We start from the raw sequence: 23,018 nt of genomic DNA on the forward strand, positions 1-23,018 counted from the left end.
CTGGGGAAGGAGTCCAATAGGGGCAGGGAGGGGGTGGAGTTGGGGCAGGCACTTTGGGGAAGGGGTTGGAATGGGAGCAGGGCAGGGGTGGAGTTGGGGTATGCCCAGGACTGGCGCTAGGGTTTCTCACGCCCTAGGCACACGGCCATTTCGCCGCCCCCTGCGCTGATCCCGCAGCTCCGGTGGAGCTACCGCAGTCATTCCTGCGGAGGGTCCGTTGGTCCGTGGCTCTGGTGGAGCTGCCACAGTCGTGCCTGCGGGCGGTCCGCTGGAGCCACACAAGCAGCCGACCGTCCGCAGGCATGACTGCAGCAGCTCCACCGGAGCTGCCTGCTGCCCCCCTGGCAAAATGCCACCCCTGAATAATCCTGGCGCCCTAGGCAATTGCCTAGGCTGCCTAAATGGTAGCACTGGCCCCGGGTGTGCCAGGAGGGTGCGAGCACCCACCGGTGCTGGGAAAAAATTTTGCCTGTGGCTGTAATTATACCCTGTAGGGGTTCCAGTATACCTATCTAATAGAACTGGAAGGGACCCTGAAAGGTCATCAGGTCCAGCCCCCTGCCCTCACTAGCATGACCAAGTACTGATTTTTTCCCCAGATCTCTAAGTAGCCCCCCCTCAAGGATTGAACTCACAACCCTGGGTTTAATAGGCCAATGCACAAACCCCTGAGCTATCCCTTCCCCCTCCTATGAGATAGTAGATGACAACTAGGGGTGTGTGGGTGGAGCGGAGTTTTATTTCCATATTGAAACAGGTCCTCTCGGGCTATTTGGGTGGCCCATTCTATGATGTGATCTACTTTTCTGGTGGAGTGTCCTTGTTTGGTGAAGGTGGTTTTGTGTATTAAAGTGTATGTCCTGGACTTTCTCCTCAGAGCATATTCTACAGTATCTGACTGCCTGGCTAGAGATAACAGATTTATTGGTGTGTTTGGGGGTAGTCATTGGATCTGTGAAGGGAGAGGTGGTGATCCATAGATTTCTTGTATATAGTCCTCTGTAAGGTTCCATTGCTGAAGCTGATTATGGTGTCCAGAAAGTTGACGATACTGTGGGAATGTTCTAGAGAGAGTTTAATAGATGGCAGTGGGTGCTGAAGTTGCAGTGGAAATCTGAGGTAGTTTAGGTCACCTGTTGAGAGGATGAAAATATCATTGATGTATCTCAGGTATATCATTCGTTTCATGGTGCATTTGTTCACATTCAGGGATGTGATTGATTAATTTTTGCCAATATAGTTATACCTGTAAAGCCCTAGTGTGGATGCCGTTAAACTAGAATAAAGCGATCTTATAACAGGGTAGTTTATTTCAGCTCCCAAACCAGAATAACCTATGGTATTATAAGCACTTTTATACCAGAGTAATTGCATCCAAATAGGGGGGTGCTGCTTTATTTATGGCAATGCTGTTAAAGTGGCAAAGTCCTAAGATGATAAATCACCTGGAGTCTCCAGGCTATAACAGGCGTTATGTACAATAGCAATACAGGGTGTAGTTACAGACACAAACTCCTGTACTTAGATTTTTAAATTATTATTTAAGATCCCTATAGCGTTTGCCTGGTGCACCAGAGCAATTCCTCATTAGATAATTTTCTATCCATGTGAAGACAATTTTTTCTTGTGCGACGCTGCCAGAGCTTTCGGGAAGGGAGAGACAAGCAGTTGAGACAATGCAAATTTGCATTAACTCCAACACAACCTCACCCAAAACTGAAGTATCATTTGTTGCATTCAATGTCTTTTCATACAAGAAGGGAAGGCATTTTAACTGGAAACTAATGTTGATCTCTGAGAGGGCTCCATCCTGAGTTCTGGATTTCTACTGAAAAATGCCAAGTGGATTCAGTGGAAATTGTTGAGTTTCAAATGGTTTTGATGTAAAACCATGGGGACTGTGTGACTTTGGCATGACACCATACATCAAATCCTGATTAGCTCAAAGGGCTCATGGACCTCAGCAATGTTTCTGTCACACATAGGCTGAGTTTTGTGTTTGCAGCTTCCTGGTTTGCGGGAGTTCACTTATTACAGATTTGGTTTCATCACAGAAGTTCAGATCTACTTGAATGTGGTATCCTCATTTTCTGGTATAGTGAAAGTAATAACACCACTGTGGTCTTCCCTAGCCCTTGCCACAGAGGACCCTCACAGCCCTTTGAACAGCATCAGTTATTCAAGTATTGCAACTTGTAGTGGGTAGGTATCATCTCCATTTTACAGATGGGTAGCAAGCATAGAGGGAGGCTGAGAATAAGCTTTTCAAAAGTGGTCACATGCTTGTGTGCCTTTATTTTTGGGCGTGCAACGTGTGTTACTGACATGTCTCAAACTGCCCCAAAACTGAGGCACCCAAAACTAACAGCCACTTTGTGGCAAAGGATGGGCTAATCTCTAGGCCAATGGCACACAGCGCATCCGTGATAAAACAGGGAACAGAACCTAGAACTTCCAGGCAACGGAAGGCATCCTCAGACCAATCCCCTGACAAACTCTGTCTCACTTCTGAATGAGACCAGGCTAAGGGGCTTGTTTTTCCAGGGTATTATCATTTTGCTTGCCTAAAGTAAGGAGAAATAGGGAAGAATCCATTCCCTATAATCATGCTCCAAAGCATTAGATACGCTTCCTCGTGCCAGATGCTGCTATGCACCTTCTCACACTGCCTGGGCGACTGCTGAGTTCTGTAGATGGAGCTGCGGTAGTCTCTCACACCGATACCTCTTCCAGCCTCAGTGTTTCTCTTCTGGGGGACACCTCTTTGGTATGAGAATCTATGCTGCACATGTACTGGTGCACATCAGAGGGATTGGTCCTCATCCGCTGAAGGTTGGAAATGCTGTCCACCATTGTCTCCCAAAAGGCTAAGGTCTAACTGCTCCTCTTAGCAATGCAGACACTGGCACAAGCAGCCTGCTCCCGCCCTGCAGGTGCAGATCTCCCATTGACATCAGTGGGAATTACTCACACAGGAGAGAATAGAATAGGCAGTAGAGGTTTGCCAGGCTGATCGCAGAGGAAAATTCTGCCTCTGTATAAACTCCTATGGTCAATATGTGCCCTCTCTTACCCCCATCCAGCCCCATTCATTTAAAGATCATTTAATTTGGCCTTTTATGGTCTTGGGTCCTAGCCTAATTTGCATTTCTAATTTGCTTTCATCCCCTGTGTGTCACATGCAAGCTCACTCGTTGATACTTTAGCGTCTCCAAGACAGAATCTATACCTTGAAAGAACTCTGCTGCCGAGGGTGAGATACATGGGTCCCTTCACGCACCAGTTCTATAACTGCGCTTTGCCAGATTTCAGCGCAAAAGCTGCTGAGTTACCCTAATGACCCATACTCCAGCTGAAGCCATTCCCTTCACTGCAGTCCATAAAAATCTGCTTTCAAAAAAGAGACAGAAAAATTATTTTCTTTCCCAGGACACCCACTTGGCAGTGTTTGACCAGGCTCCTCCAGCTGTGCTGATGTCAATCATTTTCTCATTTTTAACCAGGAAAGACACTTCTTGAATGCACCTGTTCAATTATTTAGCATGCTATGTGTTTCCTGTTAATTGTCACTCATGCAAAGGCTTTATATTGTAAGGGGACACCCTAATATTTTTTAATGACCTTAAGCAAAGTGATTGACATTGGACACCAGTGTCAGATGTTCTGGTGATGCAACATGTTCTCCCAGTAGCAGGAAAGCTTCCTGCCGTGATTAAGTTGGTGCTATGAAAGTGCTAAAATGTGTTGTCAGCTTTCCTCTGATGCAAGCAGTTTTATTATCGTGTCAAGTAACCACGGAGTGTAGCAACGCAAATACTGACTCCAAACATCCCCTCCCACATGTACAGTCTGCTCTATTTAAAACACAACGTGCACTTCACAAGTCCCCAGATAAGTTAGGGAGTTTAGAAGCATAAGCCTTGCTGGGGAGGAGGGGAAGAAAGCACTCAAGTCACAGGGGCTGGGTGGTATCAAGCCATGATCACTCCCAGGCCAGAGAGTGCCTGAGGAGGGATTCCCCTTACTGCACCTGTTCAACAGGTGTAGTCAGTGCTCCCATCTATGAAGCCATCCTGGCATGCAGGGAGATAGGGGTGCATGGGAAGGAATGCGATGATGCCAGGCCCTTGTGCAGATGCATTTGAGAGGGAAAGGCCTGCCTATAAACTCTTTCCTCTTTAGCAAGTAGATTGCGGCACTAGTTCAGTTACAGCCCAATGACTTCAATGGGATTTTAGCAGAATTTAGCCCATTATGTTGATTACAGTGAGCAGGGGCTGGGTGAGAAGGGTGGTCACCTTGGCCTCCAATGGCTAGGGGTGCCATTCTGTTGTGCTGCTTGGCTGCTGTCAAGCAGGGAGAGGGCACTGAAAACATTTTCTACCTTTGCCTTCAAAACACCTAGGGCCATCCCCAGTAGTGCCTCTGACCCTGTTGTTTCCCCATCCCAATATTTGCAATATCTGCCTTTGTCTTGACCTCCAGTCCTAGCTAATGTGGGGTTGTCATTTTCAAGCCCATTTCAGCCACTTGGGTCTCACAAAAAGAAATGAAAATTCTGCCCATTGAACTGTAAGTGCTTGATACTGCAGCCTGGCTTTCAGGCAAACAGAACTGCCATTAGCTTCAAGAGAAGATGTGGATCAGGGCTCTCACATTGGTCCTCGATAGCATGAAAGATAAATACAGATGACTTTCTATCACTTGAGAATGTTTTGTTTTGCTTCCTTCTGGATCAACCCACCCAATTAACCAATGGAGCAGGACAGCCTTTGAAGATAAAGCATTTCAGAGCACAGAGGTGTGCCAGCAGAACAACTGCACCAGAAATGGGCTCTTGTTCCATCCAGTTTTTAACAGAAAATGATTGTGTAACCTGAGCCTGTAGCTGATGGCAGATCTTGCCAGCTATTGGTGATTAAGTTGCCATTGTTTGCCTGCCATGAATAATGACCAAAAAATTGTTTGCAAGGCTACAGCCCGTAAAAATATTCTATTAACTCAGAAGGGAACAGCGTGCCAGATAAAAACTGACTGCAGAGTCTTTACTTAACTGCTGCAAAAAACAGTATAGTCTTCAGTTACAATCCTGTTCTGCTTCAGTCTTTTCAGCAGTGCAAGCTTTTTTTAAAGCAGTAGATTGCACTTCTATCTCCTTTCTTGCAAAGGCCTTGGATCTCGATGCACATTTAAGGTTAGAGGGCTGACCAAAGGAACTGTGTAAAAATGGTAACTTCTTAGTCAGCAAATCTGCTCACTGTGTATAGTCAGTCAAATATGATGGAGGGAGGGATAGCTCAGTGGTTTGAGCATTGGCCTACTAAACCCAAGATTATGAGTTCAATACTTGAGGGGGCCATTTGGGGATTGGTCCTGCTTTGAGCAGGTGGTTGGACAAGATGATCTCTTGAGGTCCCTTCCAACCTTAATAATCTATGACTTTACTCATTTTTGAAAGCATTTAAGCTTGTGCATAAGTCCAACCCTATTCAGGACAGTATTTAAATGTGTGCTTAAATGCAGTACTGAATAGGGGTGCTTTTCTAAATCAGGGACCTACCCTAACTTTACTAGATGTTGTCCATACAACTGTAAAATATAGAAACCTCTTTTTTCCCCTCTACATCTACATGCATCTGGAGAAATGCAAGATACTGTAAAAGGGTATTTTGTTTTAATTCTGAGCCCCACTGCACAGTATTAGGGACTGTGCCTTTAAGGACTGAGCATCCCAGACACAGTCTGGGCAGGATTGAGTGAAGCTCCTCTTATGGACACTCAGTTGGAACCAGACACTGAATAAAGCAGAGCTCTTGCAAGCACCTTAAGCACAGAGTGACCATAGAATACCACGCATCGTGCAAACAGTCCCAGGTGCTGTGCTTGCTACTTAGTAGATCCAATGACACCGATGGATCTTCTTGTGGTGATCAGTACTACACCTGGTATTGAGTATCTGCAGGATTGGACCGTATGTATCAAAACAGAGTGGTAATTATGAGACTGATCCTGCATATATTTATGTACATGAGTAACATGTGAGTAACCCCATCAACGTCATAGTATAAATACTATTGCTGACATACATAAGTCTTTGTAGGACTGAGCCTTACAATTTTGAGTAGCTCCATCTTCACTGGAGATGTAAATAAGGAAAACTCCTCAGATCACGCATAGGCTTTGTAAGTATAGAGGACACAGGGCACTCTGTGTTCAAAACTATTAGCACAACTATTGCTCTACAAAGGGATGTTGTGAAAAGAAGATCGTAAAGCTCCGGGATTGAAGCTGAAAGGACAAGCTGTCCCAAAAACAATGAAAAATGCTAGACTTTCTAAAGATCTAGCAGCACTGAATGTTTATTATTTTAAATGAAATGTACATTTAATCCTTTTTTATCAAAATCAAAGTGCTAAATCCGACCACTTTAATTTACAAAAAACTCAATTTAAGCTATACTCATACCTCGTTATTTATGTTGGACAAATATAATTACAAATACCTACCTACCTCTATTCAATAGTAAAACAAGTTTAATATTACTGTTTTTTTTTTTAAAGTACCACTCATAACACATAGGAACAAACCAAAATGACCTGCCATCCTCACATCAGCTTATTGAGCAATCACAGTTGGTTTTTTTTCCTGTTTGTTTTTCCCTAGAACAACCTAAGTCAAAGGCAATCTAGCCACAAGGTTTTTTTTTGTTTTTTTTTGTCATCTGTTCAAATGCTACAACTCCTCCCTTGGTCAGACCTCACAGTGCGTATTATTTTTAAGCAGGTTTCTGGCACATCAGATCAGGTTAAGTTATTTTCTTGACTGTTCACTGGGCTCCCTTTCCAATAGTATCTGAGTGTTAACTGCAGTCGAAAGAATAAGTCATGACACTTTTTCTGTGAAGAAAAAAAAAAATCCACCTTTCTTCCCCCCTCTGTCTTGGAAGAAATATCACTGTCTGTAAGTCTGTGAAAAGACAGATACTAACAATTCCAAAGATGCTCCTAGAGTCTCTCAATCCAACCCATTTTCATTCCAATCCAGTCAAAAACTTCCTGCGGTCTGACTTATCAATAAATAGTCAAATTGACTTACAAGGGAGCTCTCTTCTGTTCGTGGTTTTCCTGGTAGTCTCTAACCAAACAAGCTTCTCTGATTCGCCACAAGCGCTGTCTGACTCTCCCGCCTTTTGGCTTTCTTGTGCTGTTGCCTGATCTTCCAGCACAAGGCACTAGAAGCCAGCAAGAGGAGTCCAGATGACAAGAGGACCAGTCCAAACACTGAGATGATTGAGCCGTGGGAATTGAAGCTGTAAGCCACAGCGGTGACCACCACTCCAGCTATAAGAATGACCACACCAAAGGGGATAGTGCAACGGTAACAGGACAGCTCCGCTCCTCCGGTTGCTGCAGTCAGCTGGCACTCACTGACCAAAGGGACAGTTGTTACCACGCAGTCATTGTTATTGCTCTTCTCCATCGTTACAGGTTCAGGATGCTTTGGAGCTCCCAGCATCTCTTTAATGGGCTCGTCTGTCATCTTGTGCTTCTGGACTTGCTTGGCAAATTCTTAGGCTAGACCAGGTTCTGCTGAATATGCCTTACACTGTGGAAAGAAGATGCAAGCATTTAGCTGATAAGTCTAACTATTACGCACATTTATGGTACATAGAAAGGTCCCAGTCCGGATCAGGGCCCAGTTGTGCTAGAGGCTGCTTTGATCGTGCAAAGATTTATGTCTGGGCTTAACTTTCAGCATGAGTGTATTTCCTGTTGATTGCAGTGGACTGGAGTTGATTTGAAATGGGGCTACTCCCAGGCCTGAAGTTAAGCACGTGCATAAGTCTTTGAAGGAACTGAGCCATAGAGCTAGACAAATGCTTGCCCTGAAGGGTCTCGGGCCAAATCTTGTCGTCAGCTACTTCTGTACAACCTAATGTCAATGAGCTGGTGCAAAATAGGTGTGACTTCTTAGACTTCAGTGGAATCGCACCTGCTTATGTTATGGAATTTGGCACAGTGAGTTTGCTTGTGTGAGAGAGCAGAATTTGGCTAGTCTCGTCACATTTTTAATATATAGGCATTGCTCATCACTATGGCATCTACATTTAGGCCTCGATCCTGGAAAGACTCAAGCACCCATTTAACTCAAAGCTTCTGAATAGTCCCACTGAGTTCAATGAGGCTAGTCACCTACTTAAAGTTACGTACATTAGTAAGTCTTGAAGGCTTGGGGCTTTAAAAGAAGGGGAGGGTCTGATGCATTTTCACCCAAAGTACATGAAGTACAGTTTAAAATAAAATAAAAATATAAACTAGCAAACAGTAATATAACAGCTTGATCCTGGGAGATAATTGTTATAAAAATAAAAAAAGCAATCAGCTCTTCTTTCTATTATTTTATTTATACATATAAATAAAACCAGGAAGCTTTTTACAATAATAAGTCTCATCTCCATTAATTGTTTATAAGTTATTAGATTCCACATCCTTTGTACTTCTGAGTCTTTCTTCTCAATTCATAAATAGCACATCACTGACTCTAGATCACCGGATATCACCTGTCAGTAGAGAATGTCAAATAAGCAATACTACGTATTTATTTAGTTTCATAACAGTGTTGCAACTTCCATAACTGTACTTAACTTGCATTGCTCCTGAGAGATTGCATGGGTTTTGCCTCTTGGAATCATTTTATTACAGCTTCTTTGAAAGCACATCATGACAAGCATAAAAAAAGGGCCAGATTCTGCCCCCTTTACTCACACTGAGTAATAACTGAGTAGCCCCATTGAGCTAAGAAAGAATTTGCAGAATCAGGGCCTAGATACAGACAGGAAGTCAGTAAACAGTGATACCATCTATCAATTTTTAATGGGAATTGGACATCCAAATCCCTAGGCGCCACTGAAAATCTCAACCTAAATATATCTACAGTATAAATGCACAGTTTTGATCAAACCTATTGTGACGGTTCTAGTATCAATTTCAATTTCCTGCCTTGGGTTGGAAGATAAAAGTTTGAAGCTGTCCATGAAATGAATGACTAATTCAGAGAATAAACTTTTCATTCGATAGATCAAATATTTTACTTTTTGGTTCATTTAAAAAAAAAGTTACTTCTTTCTTTTAGGCTCTGCCACAGACGACAAGTAGAACTGCTTGTGTGAGTAACATTCAGTGCATGTGTAAACTGGAACATGCTCAGGGCCTTATAAATATTTAAACGCATCTGAGATTTTCAAAAGAAAATAAGGGAATTAGGTGCCCAAATGGGATTTGAGTACTTAACTCTTACAGGATCAGTTGAAAATCCTGGGCTGTGGGCTCTCTGGAGCAGAAACTGCCCTTGATTTATATCTGCATGAGACCTAGCACAACAAGGCTCTCAGCTCAGCCTCGGGGTTCCTAGACACTATGGCTATGCAGTAACGTGCAGGGTACCCAGCACTGTGGAATCCAAGTGCTGGGAAATACCAATGGCTGCTTTATTTTAAATGATTCCAACTCTCCCCTTTCATCCAGATTCTCTCAACACCCCAGCCCCCAAATCCCTGCTTGTTTTGTCTATTTGGGTACGTCTACACTACGGGATTATTCCGATTTTACATAAACCGGTTTTATAAAACAGATTGTATAAAGTCGAGTGCATGCGGCCACACTAAGCACATTAATTCGGCGGTGTGCGTCCATGGTCCGAGGCTAGCGTCGATTTCCGGAGAGTTGCACTGTGGGTAGCTATTCCATAGCTATCCTGTAGTTCCCACAGTCTCCCCCGCCCCTTAGAATTCTGGGTTGAGAGCCCAGTGGCTGACGGGGCAAAAATCATTGTCGCGGGTGGTTCTGGGTAAATGTCGTCATTCCTTCCTTCCTCCGGGAAAGCAACGGCAGACAATCATTTTGCGCCCTTTTTCCCTGGATTGCCCTGGCAGACGCCATAGCACGGCAACCATGGAGTCTGTTCAGCCTTTTTTTTTTTTTTTTTTACAGTCACCATATGTGTACTGGATGCCGCAGACAGAGGCGATACTCCAGTGCTACACAGCAGCATTCATTTGCTTTTGCATGATAGCAGAGACGGTTATCAGTCATTCTGTACGTCTGCTGCCAGTGTAATTTGGCAATGAAATGATGGTTATCTGTCCTTCTGTACTGTCTGCTGCTATCATGGGTGCCCCTGGCTGAGATCGGCCAGGGGCGCAAAGGCAAAACTGGGAATGACTCCCCAAGTCAATCCCTCCTTTATGGTTTCTAAAAATAGTCAGTTCTGCCTAGAATATGGGGCAAGTGTACTAGAGAAGCAGTGTATCAGAGAGCACAGCTGCTCCATGTCAGATCCCGCAGAAATGATGAGCTACATGCCATTCACAGGTGGTGCCCCTGCAACAACCCCACCTGTTGCTTCCCTCCTCCCCCAACCTTCCTGGGCTACTGTGGCAGTGTCCCCCGCATTTGTGTCATGAAGTTATAAAGAGTGCAGGAATAAGAAACAGTGACTTGTTAGTGAGATAAAATGAGGGGGAGGCAGCGTCCCGGTGCTATGACAGTCCAGGCAGGACAGAATTTTTTCTTTACACAGGAAAGGGAGGGGGCTGATGGAGCTCAGCCCCCAGTTGCTATGATGAGGATGGTTACCAGCCGTTCTGTACCATCTACTGGGAATGACCGAGAATCATTCCTATTTTCACCCAGGCGCCGCCGGCCAGCCTCACCTGAAACCAGCCAGGAGCACTCACAGGTTGATAAGAAGGACGGTTACCAGTCCTACTGCACCGTCTGCCACCGGGGAGGGGAGAGGAGCGGATACTGCTCTTCACTGCTGCAGCATCGCGTCTACCAGCAGCATTCAGTAGACACAGGGTGACACTGAAAGTAGTCAAGAAATGATTTCTTTCTCTTTTCTTTCACGTGGCGGGGGGGAGGGGGAGAGAGTAAATTGGTGAGCTATTCCCTGAACCACGCCGGACAATGTGTTTGAACCTACAGGCATTGGGAGCTCAGCCAAGAATGCAAATACTTTTCGGAGACTGCTGGGGACTGTGGGATAACTGGAGTCCTCAGTACCCCCACCCTCCCTCCATGAGTGTCCATTTGAGTCTCTGGCTTCCCGTTACGCTTGTCACGCAGCACTGTGTAGCCTGTAGATTTTTTTCTCAAATGCTTTGGCATTTCGTCTTCTGTAACGGAACTTTGATAGAACAGATTTGTTTCCCCATACAGCAATCAGATCCAGTATCTCCCATATGGTCCATGCTGGAGCTCTTTTTGGATTTGGGACTGCATTGCCACCTGTGCTGATCAGAGCTCCATGCTGGGCAAGCAGGAAATGAAAATCAAAATTTCGTGGGGCTTTTCCTGTTTACCTGGCCACTGCATCCGAGTTGAGATTGCTGTCCAGAGCAGTCACAGTGGTGCACTGTGGGATACCGCCCGGAGGCCAATACCGTCGATTTGCAGCCACACTAACCCTAATTTGATATGGTAATACCGATTTTACCACTACTCCTCTCGTCAGGGAAGAGTACAGAAACTGATTTAAAGAGCCCTTTATATCGATATAAAGGGCCTCGTAGTGTGGACGGGTACAGCGTTAAATCGGTTTAACGCTGCTAAAATTGGTTTAAACGCGTAGTGTAGACCAAGCCTTTGACAGCTCAGATTTCTCACCCCGAGACTGGGTCTGTCCCCTATTGGCATTGAACAATAAGCTGTCTCTCAAGTTAAGGATTACTTAGAGAAAGGGGTTTGCACTGAACATTTCTAAAAACCTGCAAATGCGCTTGTATCAGGGGGGCTCGTTCTAGGCCCTAATCTTGCCATTTCAATACATCGAACCTGGGATTGTCAGAGGGATTTAAGTTCCCACTGAATTTCAAAATCCCTTAGGCTTCTTTGAAAACTCCAGCCTAAAGCTGTTACGGCTATTAAACTGCCCAATTGACCACTACAGCAATCCTTAATGGGACATACTCTGGCTGCGTCTACACTTGCAGCAAAGGAGTGTGCTTCCCAGCTCCCACAGACACACTCATGCTAGCTCTCATTGAGTGAGTGCGCCAAAAATAGTGTAGCCACAGTAGCATGGGCAGCAGTGACACGGGCTAGCAACCTCCCAGTGAGGAATCTGTTTGGACCCCATGGCTAGGTAAGTGAGGCTGCCGCTCACTGGGGATCATGCTACTGCGGCTACATACTATTCACAGTGCACTAGCTCGATGGGAGCTAGCACATACCCCCACCTCACAATCACACCCCCCGCTTCCAGCAAAGAAGTAGCCTTAGAGGACTCCAGACATTGCGATAAATCTGGCGTTAAAGTGTGCTCCAATTAATAATGAATTGCATGGCATGTACGCAGGCATTTGCAGACTGTAAGTACCCTGGGTACACATGCCTCTTCTTTGTTTAATGAACATATAGTTTCAGACCCTACACCTGTCCCTGTGCGCCCCCTGCCAGTTTTGGTGGGTTAACAATCAGATTCGCCTGTTTCAATTACAATGTGTTTTCTTTCCTGAGCCCATGTGGCAAAACACTGCAGGGCAGAAGGGTGTGCATGTAGTGAGCACGGCTTGGGCTGATCCCCACTGACATCCACGGACCTCCACACGGTCTTTCTGGCCATTCAGGTGCATCTGACTAGGTAACATCTGGGACTGTCAAAGGAGGCCATCGGAGTTTGGTGCACACCTCCAATTTGCTTGGAAGGACAAGCTGAAGGAATGGAGAAACACCCACTTTTCCCTTGAATCTTGCTGTTATAATTCTTAGGTCAGAGGTTCTCAAACTGGGGGTCAGGACCGCTGGGGGGTCGCGAGCTGTCAACCTCCACCCGAAACCCCACTTTGCTTCCAGCATTTATAATGGTGTTATAAATTAAAAACTCTTTATATAGTTAAGGGTGAGTGTGTGTGTGGGGGGTCATCGCACTCAGAGGCTCGCTATGTGAAAGGGTTCACCAATACAAAAGTTTGAGAACCACTGGCTTAGGTGTTACTAAAAATTGCCAGCAAAAAGTCCTGGGTCTGATCCCCTATTGCTCTACCCTGTGAGCCGTGACTTAAACCCATGTAAAGATGCTGGCTGGTGAGTCTTGCCCACATGCTCAGGGTTTAGCCGATCACCATATTTGGGGTGGGGAAGGAATTTTCCTCCGGGGCAGATTGGCAGAGACCCTGGAGGTTTTTCACCTTCCCCTGCAGCGTGGGGCATGGGTCACTTGCTAGTGGATTCTCTGCAGCTTGAGGTCTTCACAATTTGAAGACTTCAATAACTCAGACATAGGTTAGGAGTTTGTTATAGAAGTGGATGGGTAGTATTCTGGGGCCTGCTTTGTGCAGGAGGTCAGACTAGATGATCATATTGGTCCCTTCTGACCCTGAAGTCTATGATGTGAAATACTACTGAGTCAGAATGGTGCCAGTGTATATTCAATATGTACCCTTGTAAGTCACTACAGCAGGGGTCGGCAACCTATTGCATGCGTGCCAAAGACGGCACGTGAGCCAATTTTTAATGGCACGCTGGAGGCTGCCAGGACTCCAGCATGCCACTAAAAATCCTGCCCAGCCTGGCGCGCTCTCCTCTGCCCTCCACTTCCCCCACCAGGACTGGGAGCAGAAGCATAGCCATGCGCACAGCTGGGCAAATGGCACAGCAAGCTGCTGGCCCCTCCTCCGCCTTCTCCCCTTCCTTGGAGCCATGCCGCTGCGTGCAGCGCTCTGGGGGTTGGGGCTGCGCGCTCCCGAGGGCAGCCTTTGGCTCCGCAGAGAGACAGACACGCTCCCCGCTCTAACGGAGGGGCGGGGCTGTGTGCTCCCGTGGAGCAGCATATCTAGCTCTGTGTGGAGCCTCATGGTAAGGGGCCCAGGGCTGGGGGGGTTGGATAAGGGGTGGGGGCAGTTAGGAGACAGGGAGCAGGGTGGGTTGGATGGGGCATGGGAGTCCCGGGGTTTGTGAGGGGGCAGGGGGTGAACAGGGGTCAGGGCAGTCAGGGGACTTGGAGCAAAGAGGGTCTTGTGGGGGAGTTAGGGCAGGGGGTCTCTGAAGGGGGTGGTCAGGGGACAAGGAGCTGTGGGGGGTTGTATGAGTTGGGAGTTCTGGGGGGGCTGTCAGGAGGCAGGGGTGCGGAAAGGGGTTGGGGCAGGCAGGGAGTGGGGGTGGAGTTGGATGGGTTGGGAGTTCTGGGGGTCCTGTCAGGGGGCAGGGAGTGGTTGGATAGGCATGGGAGTCCCGGGGGTCTGGCTGGGGACAGGGGTGTGGATAAGCGTCGGGGCAGTCAGGGGACAGGTAGGAGGTTGAGTCCAGTCTGGGGATAAGGAACAGGGAGGCTTAGATAGGGGGGTTGGGTCCCAGGAGGGGGTAGTCAAGGGACAAGGAGCAGTGGGGTTGAGAGTTTTTAGGGGAGCAGTCACCCAGCACTCTCTCCTGAGCCCTGACCCCCCCCCCCACACCCTCTGCCCTGAGCACCGCAACCCCTAGGCCCCTGCCCTGAGCCCTGTACCTCTCTCATACATACCCAGCCCTCTGCTTGATTCCTTCATCCCTCCTCCCACCCGCAACCCTAGCCCTGATTCTGGCACCCCCACCCATACCCAGCCCCACCTCTGCTCTGACCCCTACACCCCCCTACATACCCAGCCCCCAGGCCTGACTCCAGCCTTCTGGGTCCTGGCCGCCAGCCCCACACAGCCCGCTGCTGGTCTGGGGTTCTGGCTGACAGACTCTTGCCAGCCGGGGTCCCGGCCACAGGCCCCGCTCAGCCCGCCGCCAGCCTAGGTGAACAGAACCCCAGACCAGCAGTAGGCTGAACGGGCCGGCACCGTAAGATCAACAGTTAATTTCATTTTAAATTAAGCTTCTTAAACATTTTGAAAATTGTTTATTTTACAATACAACACTAGTCTAGTTATATAATATATAGACTTATAGAGAGAGACCTAAAAATGTTAAAATGTATTACCAGCACGCGAAACCTTAAATTAGAGTGAATAAATGAAGATTCGGCACACCACTTCTGAAAGGTTGCCGACTCATGCACTACAGGAGGGGTGGAGCAATGGAGAACACAACTCAGAATGCTGGTTTTTAGCTTTGCTAATGGGTCAAAACCTTTGTGTTATTTTAATTCCATTTCTCTCGTCTTAAACTTCCCAGACATTATAAAAAGACATTATTTACTACATCTCCCACAATAATGATTTAGCACATTTGGCCTTTATCCATAGGTCACTGACGACAGCAGGGAAGTTCCCATTCACTTAAACAAGTTTATTATGGGCCTGATCGAAAAGCCTGTTGATTTTCCAAAAAACATTCATTGTACCTCTCCTTTAGATATCTGTTGCTGACTACCTAGAGTCCCTGTCCCTCTGCTTCCACCAGTCTGTTATGTACGTTCCTAATAAGCATTGTATCACCCTGGTGTATAGTCTCAAACTTCACAAAGTTAGGACAAATATATGCATACTAAAAATATTATGGGAAGAAGCTAACTTGCCTGCCCAGTAAGCAATCTGTGTCAAATAACAAAAATGAACAACATGAAACATAAAATTCTCCTAAAAAAAAGGACCAAAATCACCTACAGCCTGACCCTGACCCCATCCAACTCTTTGGCAAAACTCCCATTTGACTTCAAAGGGGAAGGATACATCTCTACATTAGAGTGTAAGTGCACAAATATTCATTTTCAAAAATATGCTAAGCCACCTTGAGTTACTGGAAAAAAAGAAACTCTTCCAAATACATGTAGTAAACGTACACACTCCTGGAAAAGCAAGGGCCAGATCCTCAGCCTGTATAAAGTGATGAAGATCAAGTGAAATCAGTTCTGATTGCCATCACCTGGGCAACATGGTTATGAAGTAGGAACTTCTAGGAAGGGCACACTAACAATACCAACAGGATTATGCCATAGTTTGCTTTTAGTGAATACACGTTTCTTTGTATTCAGTTTTTTTCCAAGCAGCTATTTTTACTTGGGCAAAGGTGTTACAGTAGTTATTGTATAGGTAAAGCTATAGTAGGGGTAGAGGAATGTTTTACTTTAGTATCCAGTAATAAATGTAAGATGAGATTTACTTAAGAGCTGAAACAAGATCCAGTTGTGTGCACCTACCATGTCCATCTGAAATCCATCACAGCAAATCACTTGGTAAGTGGCTGGGATGGGGGGCAGGGGAGTTGGTTTTTAAAAAGCCTCCTCTGTCAATCTGAGGCAAAAGTCAGGCAGCAGAAAGAGCAGCTCCAGGTTTTGAGGTGTTAGTTGTTGCTGGATTGGATGTGATATGGCTTTAGCATGGAGGTTTCCTACAAGAAAAGAGTTTGGGTAAAATCAGCCCTTCAGAACAAAGCTCCTGCAAGGAAATAAGGGTCTGCTCTACACTGGCTTCTGACAGGCTGCGGGACTTTCCACCTCCCTCACTCTGCCCTTTAGTGCCTATTTCCTTGGCGGCAGCAGCTTCTTGCTTTTGACCTGCTGTTTTTCCTCTGACAGTGTGCCACCTTCATTGATGAGCATTGGAACCCAGGACATCCTCATCCATTAAAGCATCTGGCAAAAGAGCTTGAGGGGAGATGGAGTGGAATCTTATCTGGCTAAATCTCTACTGCCCAATGTAACCCTTAACCCCTCATCCTCAGGAGATGTGGGTTCTAGGCTCAGCTTTTCTGCTGAGTGACTTGGGTATGTCGCTTCACCGCTGAGTGCTTCTGTTTCCCTACATGTAAACTGTGGATAATGATACTGATCCCCCCCCCGCACTTTGTAAAGTGCTTTAAGATCTACTGATAGTGTCCTGCTATTATATAGCTTTATTACACTGAAAACATCCCTTTTTATCCAGTCGAACTGAAGCTTGTGTCCCAGTCTGATAAACACTGTTCCATTGTATTTAATATCAGGCTGTCTCTCTTTTTTGACTTTTTTAAATAAGATTTCTAAGGGCTCAGAACCTGGAGCAGTTCAGGGGGACTGTTTTGAGAGAGGCAGAGTGATGGAAACTTATCAACGGCAGTAACAGCTGTGAGATCACCAGGCAGCTGGGTTACCTCATGAAACGGCAAAGATTTATGTTTCTAGGCTTATTCACCATTGCTTTTCTCTGTGTGTGTGTGTGTGTGTGTGTGTGTGAAGGTGGTAAATTGGTAGGATCATTTTAACTCTGCAGTGGGGCCTTTGAGGATGGCAATAAATACTTGGAATAATAAAAACTGAAGTTTTTTTAAATAGCCCATAAATGCAGTGTGCATTTACACAAATAACTTCTATTATTCTCCAGATTCTCAAGGTAATATGCCCATGAATACAGTATCTAAAATACATATAGCTGATCACTGACATAAATAAGATCTCCTTTCTTATCCTCTTGAATAAGTTGTTGTGCCTGATGCCTAACAAAGTTACTAGCTGAACTTTAGATACACCCCCACTCCCCGAAAGCTTTAATTAGTTACAGCAGGGGTAGGCAACCTATGGCATAGGTGCCAAAGGCGGCACATGAGCTGATTTTCAGTGGCACTCACTGCCGGGATCCTGGCCACCTGTCTGGGGGGCTCTGCATTTTAATTTAATTTTAAATGACGTTTCTTAAACATTTAACAAACCTTATTTACTTTACATACAACAATAGTTTAGTTCTATATTATAGACAGAGAAAGAGACCATCTAAAAATGTTAAAATGTGTTACCAGCACACGAAACCTTTACTTAGAGTGAATAAATGAAGATTCGGCACACCACTTCTGAAAGGTTGCCGACCCCTGAGTTATAGCATAGTCCTGCTGCAGGAAAAAGAAGGGAATATGCTGAATTATCTTCAAGTACACAGTAGGTAGTTATTAAAAAAAAAAAAGTTTTTGCCATCCACTGTATTCATTTTATGAGGAAATCTATTCAAAAACCTCTACGACGTTTGTGTTAAACAAACCACTGTATCTGCGACATGCTTAGAAATAGATATGCTGGTCTGTGAGTGATCTGCATTTACCCTTGAATATGTTGCAGCGAAATAGCAGTGCCTGCCACAAAACTGAATCCACATAGCAAACTTATTTCTCCCCCCCCCAATCAAAGTAGAAAAGTTGAGATATGAAATCTCTAAATCAAGTCTCATGTTCAAACTCTGAAAGGTTCCAATGTGATGCTCTCTCAGGAGGTCAGCTCCATGCCAAATACCATTGGAGAAGTGCAAATAGATAGTGTGCACCAGCTGCCACAGCCTTTGCACCTTTTTGCTTTTTATGCAATAGTGGAGGAAGGTGATTAAGATTTTTGCATAGATGTTTTGGGCCTGATTGTTGTCCTGCACCTTCGGTAGTTCTTTGTAGGCACTTTGCACTTACTCACAGGAGTAAGCCTGTAGGATCAGGATAAAAAAAACGTAGCAGAGATACATGAAATATATATATGCAGGCTGCATCCTCGTGTGGCTGGGGTGCTGATATTGGTTGCTACACAAAATTCCTGCATGCAAGAATTACAAAACGTGTATTGCACTTTTTCATTTCTCAGCCATAATCTTGGGAGGGTGGGGGAAGAATCTGCACTGTATACGATTTAGTCATTGAAAAATTGTTAGGAGGGAGACTTTACAATATGCCATGCACCCCTAAGGCACTGTAAACTAATAACACTCATGTCTAGAGTCAAATATAAGAGAGGCGGCATGACCAGGCACAGAAAGATTTACACTTGCTGTAATACACTCCGGTGTTAGAGAAAAGAAGCAACTCTCTCCAAGTACAGGAGTGTTGGTACCAGGAATTCATACAACACCTTAAAGTTAAGAATTACACGCACTGCACGCTGTACCTTTATGGGGAAAGGTCCTCCTGAACGTAACAAGGATTAAACCAACAGACACTGAATAGGGTTCTTTAGTAATTACAACTGCAGGATTTATTGGGGACCGAAATCCCTTCTTTGGTTCACTCCCCTCCATCCCGTGTTTGACCCACCCCATGGAACGTTACAACAGGTAGCCGAGTTCTCTGCTAACCGCAGCAGAAGGGATCAAACCCACCTCTCCCAAGGGGAGCAGGGTCAATTACAGCCGGGCGGACTGTTTGTTCCGTTACTCTCCGAACCGCTGTGCCCAAATCCCTGTACCTGGCTGCAGGCCAGTGACCGCTAAGCAGCACAGCGGAGATCCGCATCCCTCGCGATTCCCTTTAGACCCAGAAAATCCCTCTCAACATCGCCGCAGTTCTGGGTCCCGTTCCGCCACGCGCACATGCTGTGCGGCTCCCTCTGCTCCAGAAACTCGCCCGAGCCGACCGCCGGCTGCGGCGAAAAGCCCCTGCGCGGTGCCCAGCGGGCTTGAACTTTGGGCACGTGGGTGCCCGGGCTGCCCGAGCCCGGAGCCTGGGCGCGCCGCTTACCTTCGCCTCGGCCGGAGTGGAAGTGGGGCCGCCAGCCCCTTGCACCGCGCACACAGCAGCCGGGGGGCGCACATCGCAGCGCAAGGGAGTGTGAGCAAAGTGCTGAGCCAGGCTGGAAGACCGTTAGGGACCGGGGGAAAGTCGCTGCTAGGAAGGGCTGAGCCGGTTGGGAGCAGGCGGGCCGGAGTTGGAAAAGCTGCTTGCTCGGTTCCCCTCTGGCGTCCTTCTCTCCGCTGGGCAGGAGGGGAGCAGGCTCGGCCGTCCAGCCCCCAGCTCCCCCAGGCCTGAGCAAACCTGCCCCTGCGGAGCTCCCAGACTGGCCCTTGGGTGCTAGGGGAATGGGAATAACGACACTCCCTCCTCATCCACCCTCCCCAACACGGAATCCCCCTTTTGGGTCCTCTGAAATGCTCTCAGAGCCCATGGTGATGGGCACCGTCTATTAACCTGGATACCACAAGCCTGGGGAAACAGGTGCATTTTACAGCAGCGCCTGATATCTGACAAACCCAGAGGGTGACACAATCAATCACCCCGCGCCCCCCTTGTATGAAGGTTAATTGAAATCTGGTGTAAGCTCTGATCCTGCAATGTGCTCCAAGTGGCAGGATTGCTGAGCCCTGCAGACTTCAAGGGGGGGGGAGGTCTGCTCAAGTGAAGTTCATGGCAGGATCAGTGTCTTGTGGTTTTTTAAAAGCTCTGCCGAGCAAAGTGCGCTTTGAAATCCAGAGGGGCTCCTAACTGGTTGAAAAATAAGGTTGGAAGGAATGCGGCTTGCGTCAGATTTAGAACTATGTTTTTAATGCAACAAAGTTTGAGGGTGTTTCTCAATCTTATTTAAAAACATTTAAAAGGAATGTCTAGGCTTCAATCTATCAGTTAATATAATATCAATAATTTAGTTGTTTTTAATATTGTGGTTTCCTTTGTTTACCTTAGATATAAGCAGGAACGTTTGCCTTAAATGTTGGGGGAAGGGTCTGTTTGGTTTTTGTGGTTAAGTTTACCCACAGCTTACATTTAAAAGGCACTATTTAATCAATGCTTGATAGACCAGCAATGCACCAGATGCCTTTAAGCAGCCTCTGTTACTGAGAATGTTCATGTACTTTTGAGACCCCTTTCTGGGGTGAAATCCTGGTCCCAGTGAAGTCAATGGAAATCTTGCCAAATCTAATTTTTCTGGGGCCAGGATTTCACCCTCTTCCTGTTATGTTAACTTCTTTCTGATGGTGAAGATGCAGTCCCTTAAGTTATCCCACCATGGGTGCTGTCTCCTTCAGTCAAAGTCAGGCCAGAGGTGTTCTGGAGAATTGCCATTACTTTGTACAAGTCTGCTATTTTCACCTTTTGTCTAGCATTCCTTTCTGATGCTTATGTTTGCAGCACCTTTCATCTGCCCCAAAAGACAGGCCAGCTCCCTCAGAATGGAATCTAATGTAAGTGGAGCTCAGTGTAAGAGACCTGGGGCATATTTCACCCTAATATTTTAGGCCAATGCTTTAATAGCCCCTGTATGAATATACCACAAAGCAATGGTAGCTCTACCTAACTTTGTCACTGGTAGAATGCCTGATGACATGACTGCATGACAGTCACTGGAGTCCTTGACAGACCTCAGGACCCCTGTCCTCTTCTCCAGATCTTAGCTATTTCATCCTGAAAACTCCTCTCATTCGGGGTGTCCCTCTTTAGCAGGGCTGTCTGGTGTGAGCAAGATTCCCCCTGTAGCTTCTCCTCCCACTGACAAGGGGCTACTTGGGTTGAGCAGCCCGGAAACTCAATAGATAGTTGGGTTGAGCAGGCAAACGAGGCTGCTTCCTCTTCCTCCATCCCCTTCTCCCAGCTTACTATGGCAGTGAGTTAGAGACGGGGGAGAAGGAGACCGTAGGCACTGGTTGCCCCACACACTCTCAGCACCCCCTTTGCTCATCATAGGGAGGGCTGATGGGAGTTCCATATGCATATCTGGTAAAGAGAATTAACACCTGAGGAGGGAACAACAGTAGATGGAGATGAATGGAGAAACAGGATGCAGAGATTTGGAGAAGGAGACAGAGCAGAGAGAGAACTACAGGGCTGGCAAAGGACTACAGTGGGAGGGGACCAGTGAAGGAGGGGAAAGAAAGACCAGGTGACAGGCAGAGAAAGAGAGACAATGGCAGAGAATAAAAAGCGACAGAAGAGACTGAGAGAGAGAAAAAGGAAGAAACACTGTAGGGAAATATAAAGGAAAGGTAGTTTTGTGGCTAATCTAAAGGAATTGGTGCCAGAACTCCTGGTTTCTATTCATGACTCTGCCTTGGGTGAGTTACTTCACCTTTCTGTGCCTCAGTTTCCCTACCAGTGAGATATTGTAATGGTGCCTCCCATAAGGCTTTATGGAATATACTTATGAATGTATATATGACATAACTAGAATATTTTTATGCTACATATGCCATGTGATATATCTCTAAAGGTTATGATCTACTGAATCTATTAATCTTTGTATGTATCATTTTTGTACTTAAAGTTAGGAATATTGGCTGTATACTTGCTTGATTTCTGTTGAGAAAGGAATGTGCAAATTAAATGCCCAATCAAGAACCATTTAGGCCAACAATGAACTCAAAGATGCCAATCCAATCAGAGTTTTCCCAAGAATGTGGCTTGGCTGGTAAGAAACTCAGTCATGCATGGACATGTGACTTGCCCACGTGACTCCAAAACTCCATCTTGGAGCTGGACTTTGCATAGGAGAGAAGAGGGAGTTTGCCCCCTGCCCCTCCCCCCCAAGAGAAAGTCAGTTCAAGCCTGTGGGAGACCCCTGCATTTTGACTTCAGCTGGCTAAAGAGAGAGCCTCTCCACCCCCAAGAATACCTGAAAGAAACTGGAACAAAGGACAGTGACTGCAGGGGTGTGAGTGATTGCTGGACCCAGACTATAAGGAGATTAGTCTGTAAAAGGAAGCTGCATGAGGTTTTTAACTGTATTCAGTTTCTTAGACTTGTGTGTTCTATTTTATTTTACTTGGTAATTCACTTTGTTCTGTCTGTTACTACTTGGAACCACTTAGATCCTACTTTCTGTATTTAATAAAATCATTTTTTACTTCTTAATTACCTCAGAGTATGTATTAATACCTGAGGGGAGGAGGGGTAAACAGCTGTGCATATCTATCAGTGTTATAGAGGGTGAACAATCATAGACTATCAGAGTTGGAAGGGACCTCAGGAGGTCATCTAGTCCAACTCCCTGCTCAAAGCAGGACCAATCCCCAGACAGATTTTTACCCCACTTTCCTAAATGGCCCTCTCAAGGATTGAACTCACAACCCTGGGTTTAGCAGGTCAATGCTCAAACCACTGAGCTATCCCTCCCCCCCAATGTATGAGTTTACCCTGTATAAGCTTTATAGAGGGTAAAATGAATTTATTTGGGGTTTGGACCCCATTGGGAGTTGGACATCTGAGTGCTAAAGACAGGAACACTTCTGTAAATTGCTTTCAGTTAAGCCTACAGCTGTTAGGGGGTGTGCTTCAGACCTGGGTCTGAGTTTGCAGCAGGTTGGGGGTCTGGCTCAACCCAGGCAGAGCACTGAGGTCCTAAGCTGTCAGGGCAGGAAATCAGGGGCAGAAGTAGTCTTGGCACAT

At 46.1% G+C, this 23,018-nt stretch overlaps 2 protein-coding genes across 5 annotated transcripts in view; one reads left to right on the forward strand and one right to left on the reverse strand.

Annotated features, from left to right (window-relative positions):
• The window catches only part of PCTP (phosphatidylcholine transfer protein), an 86,567-nt gene that overhangs the window by 31,099 nt on the left and 32,450 nt on the right, over positions 1-23,018 (forward strand). The gene's annotated exons all lie outside the window — the stretch shown is intronic.
• On the reverse strand, positions 671-21,811 carry TMEM100 (transmembrane protein 100). Of its 4 annotated transcripts, none has more exons than XM_030534115.1 (3): positions 19,383-21,811; positions 7,096-7,605; positions 671-1,133 (listed from the first exon to the last, which is right to left on the reverse strand). In XM_030534115.1, exon 2 carries the CDS (start codon positions 7,537-7,539, stop codon positions 7,135-7,137), a length of 405 nt encoding a protein of 134 aa, XP_030389975.1. In that variant the 5' UTR covers positions 7,540-7,605; positions 19,383-21,811; the 3' UTR covers positions 671-1,133; positions 7,096-7,134. The 4 variants fall into 4 exon arrangements, with proteins under 4 accessions (XP_030389975.1, XP_030389972.1, XP_030389973.1 ...); XM_030534112.1 differs by lacking the exon at positions 671-1,133 and adding an exon at positions 16,120-16,310 and having other exon boundaries at positions 6,230-7,605; XM_030534113.1 differs by lacking the exons at positions 671-1,133; positions 19,383-21,811 and adding exons at positions 16,120-16,310; positions 19,111-19,370 and having other exon boundaries at positions 6,230-7,605.

This window comes from Gopherus evgoodei, chromosome 15, assembly GCF_007399415.2.
Source record: "Gopherus evgoodei ecotype Sinaloan lineage chromosome 15, rGopEvg1_v1.p, whole genome shotgun sequence".
Taxonomy (NCBI): Eukaryota; Metazoa; Chordata; order Testudines; family Testudinidae; genus Gopherus; species Gopherus evgoodei.

Coding starts and splice junctions, on each gene's coding strand:
- TMEM100 (XM_030534115.1), bottom strand. CDS start 7,539: ATGACAGACGAGCCCATTAAAGAGATGCTGGGAGCTCCAAAGCATCCT.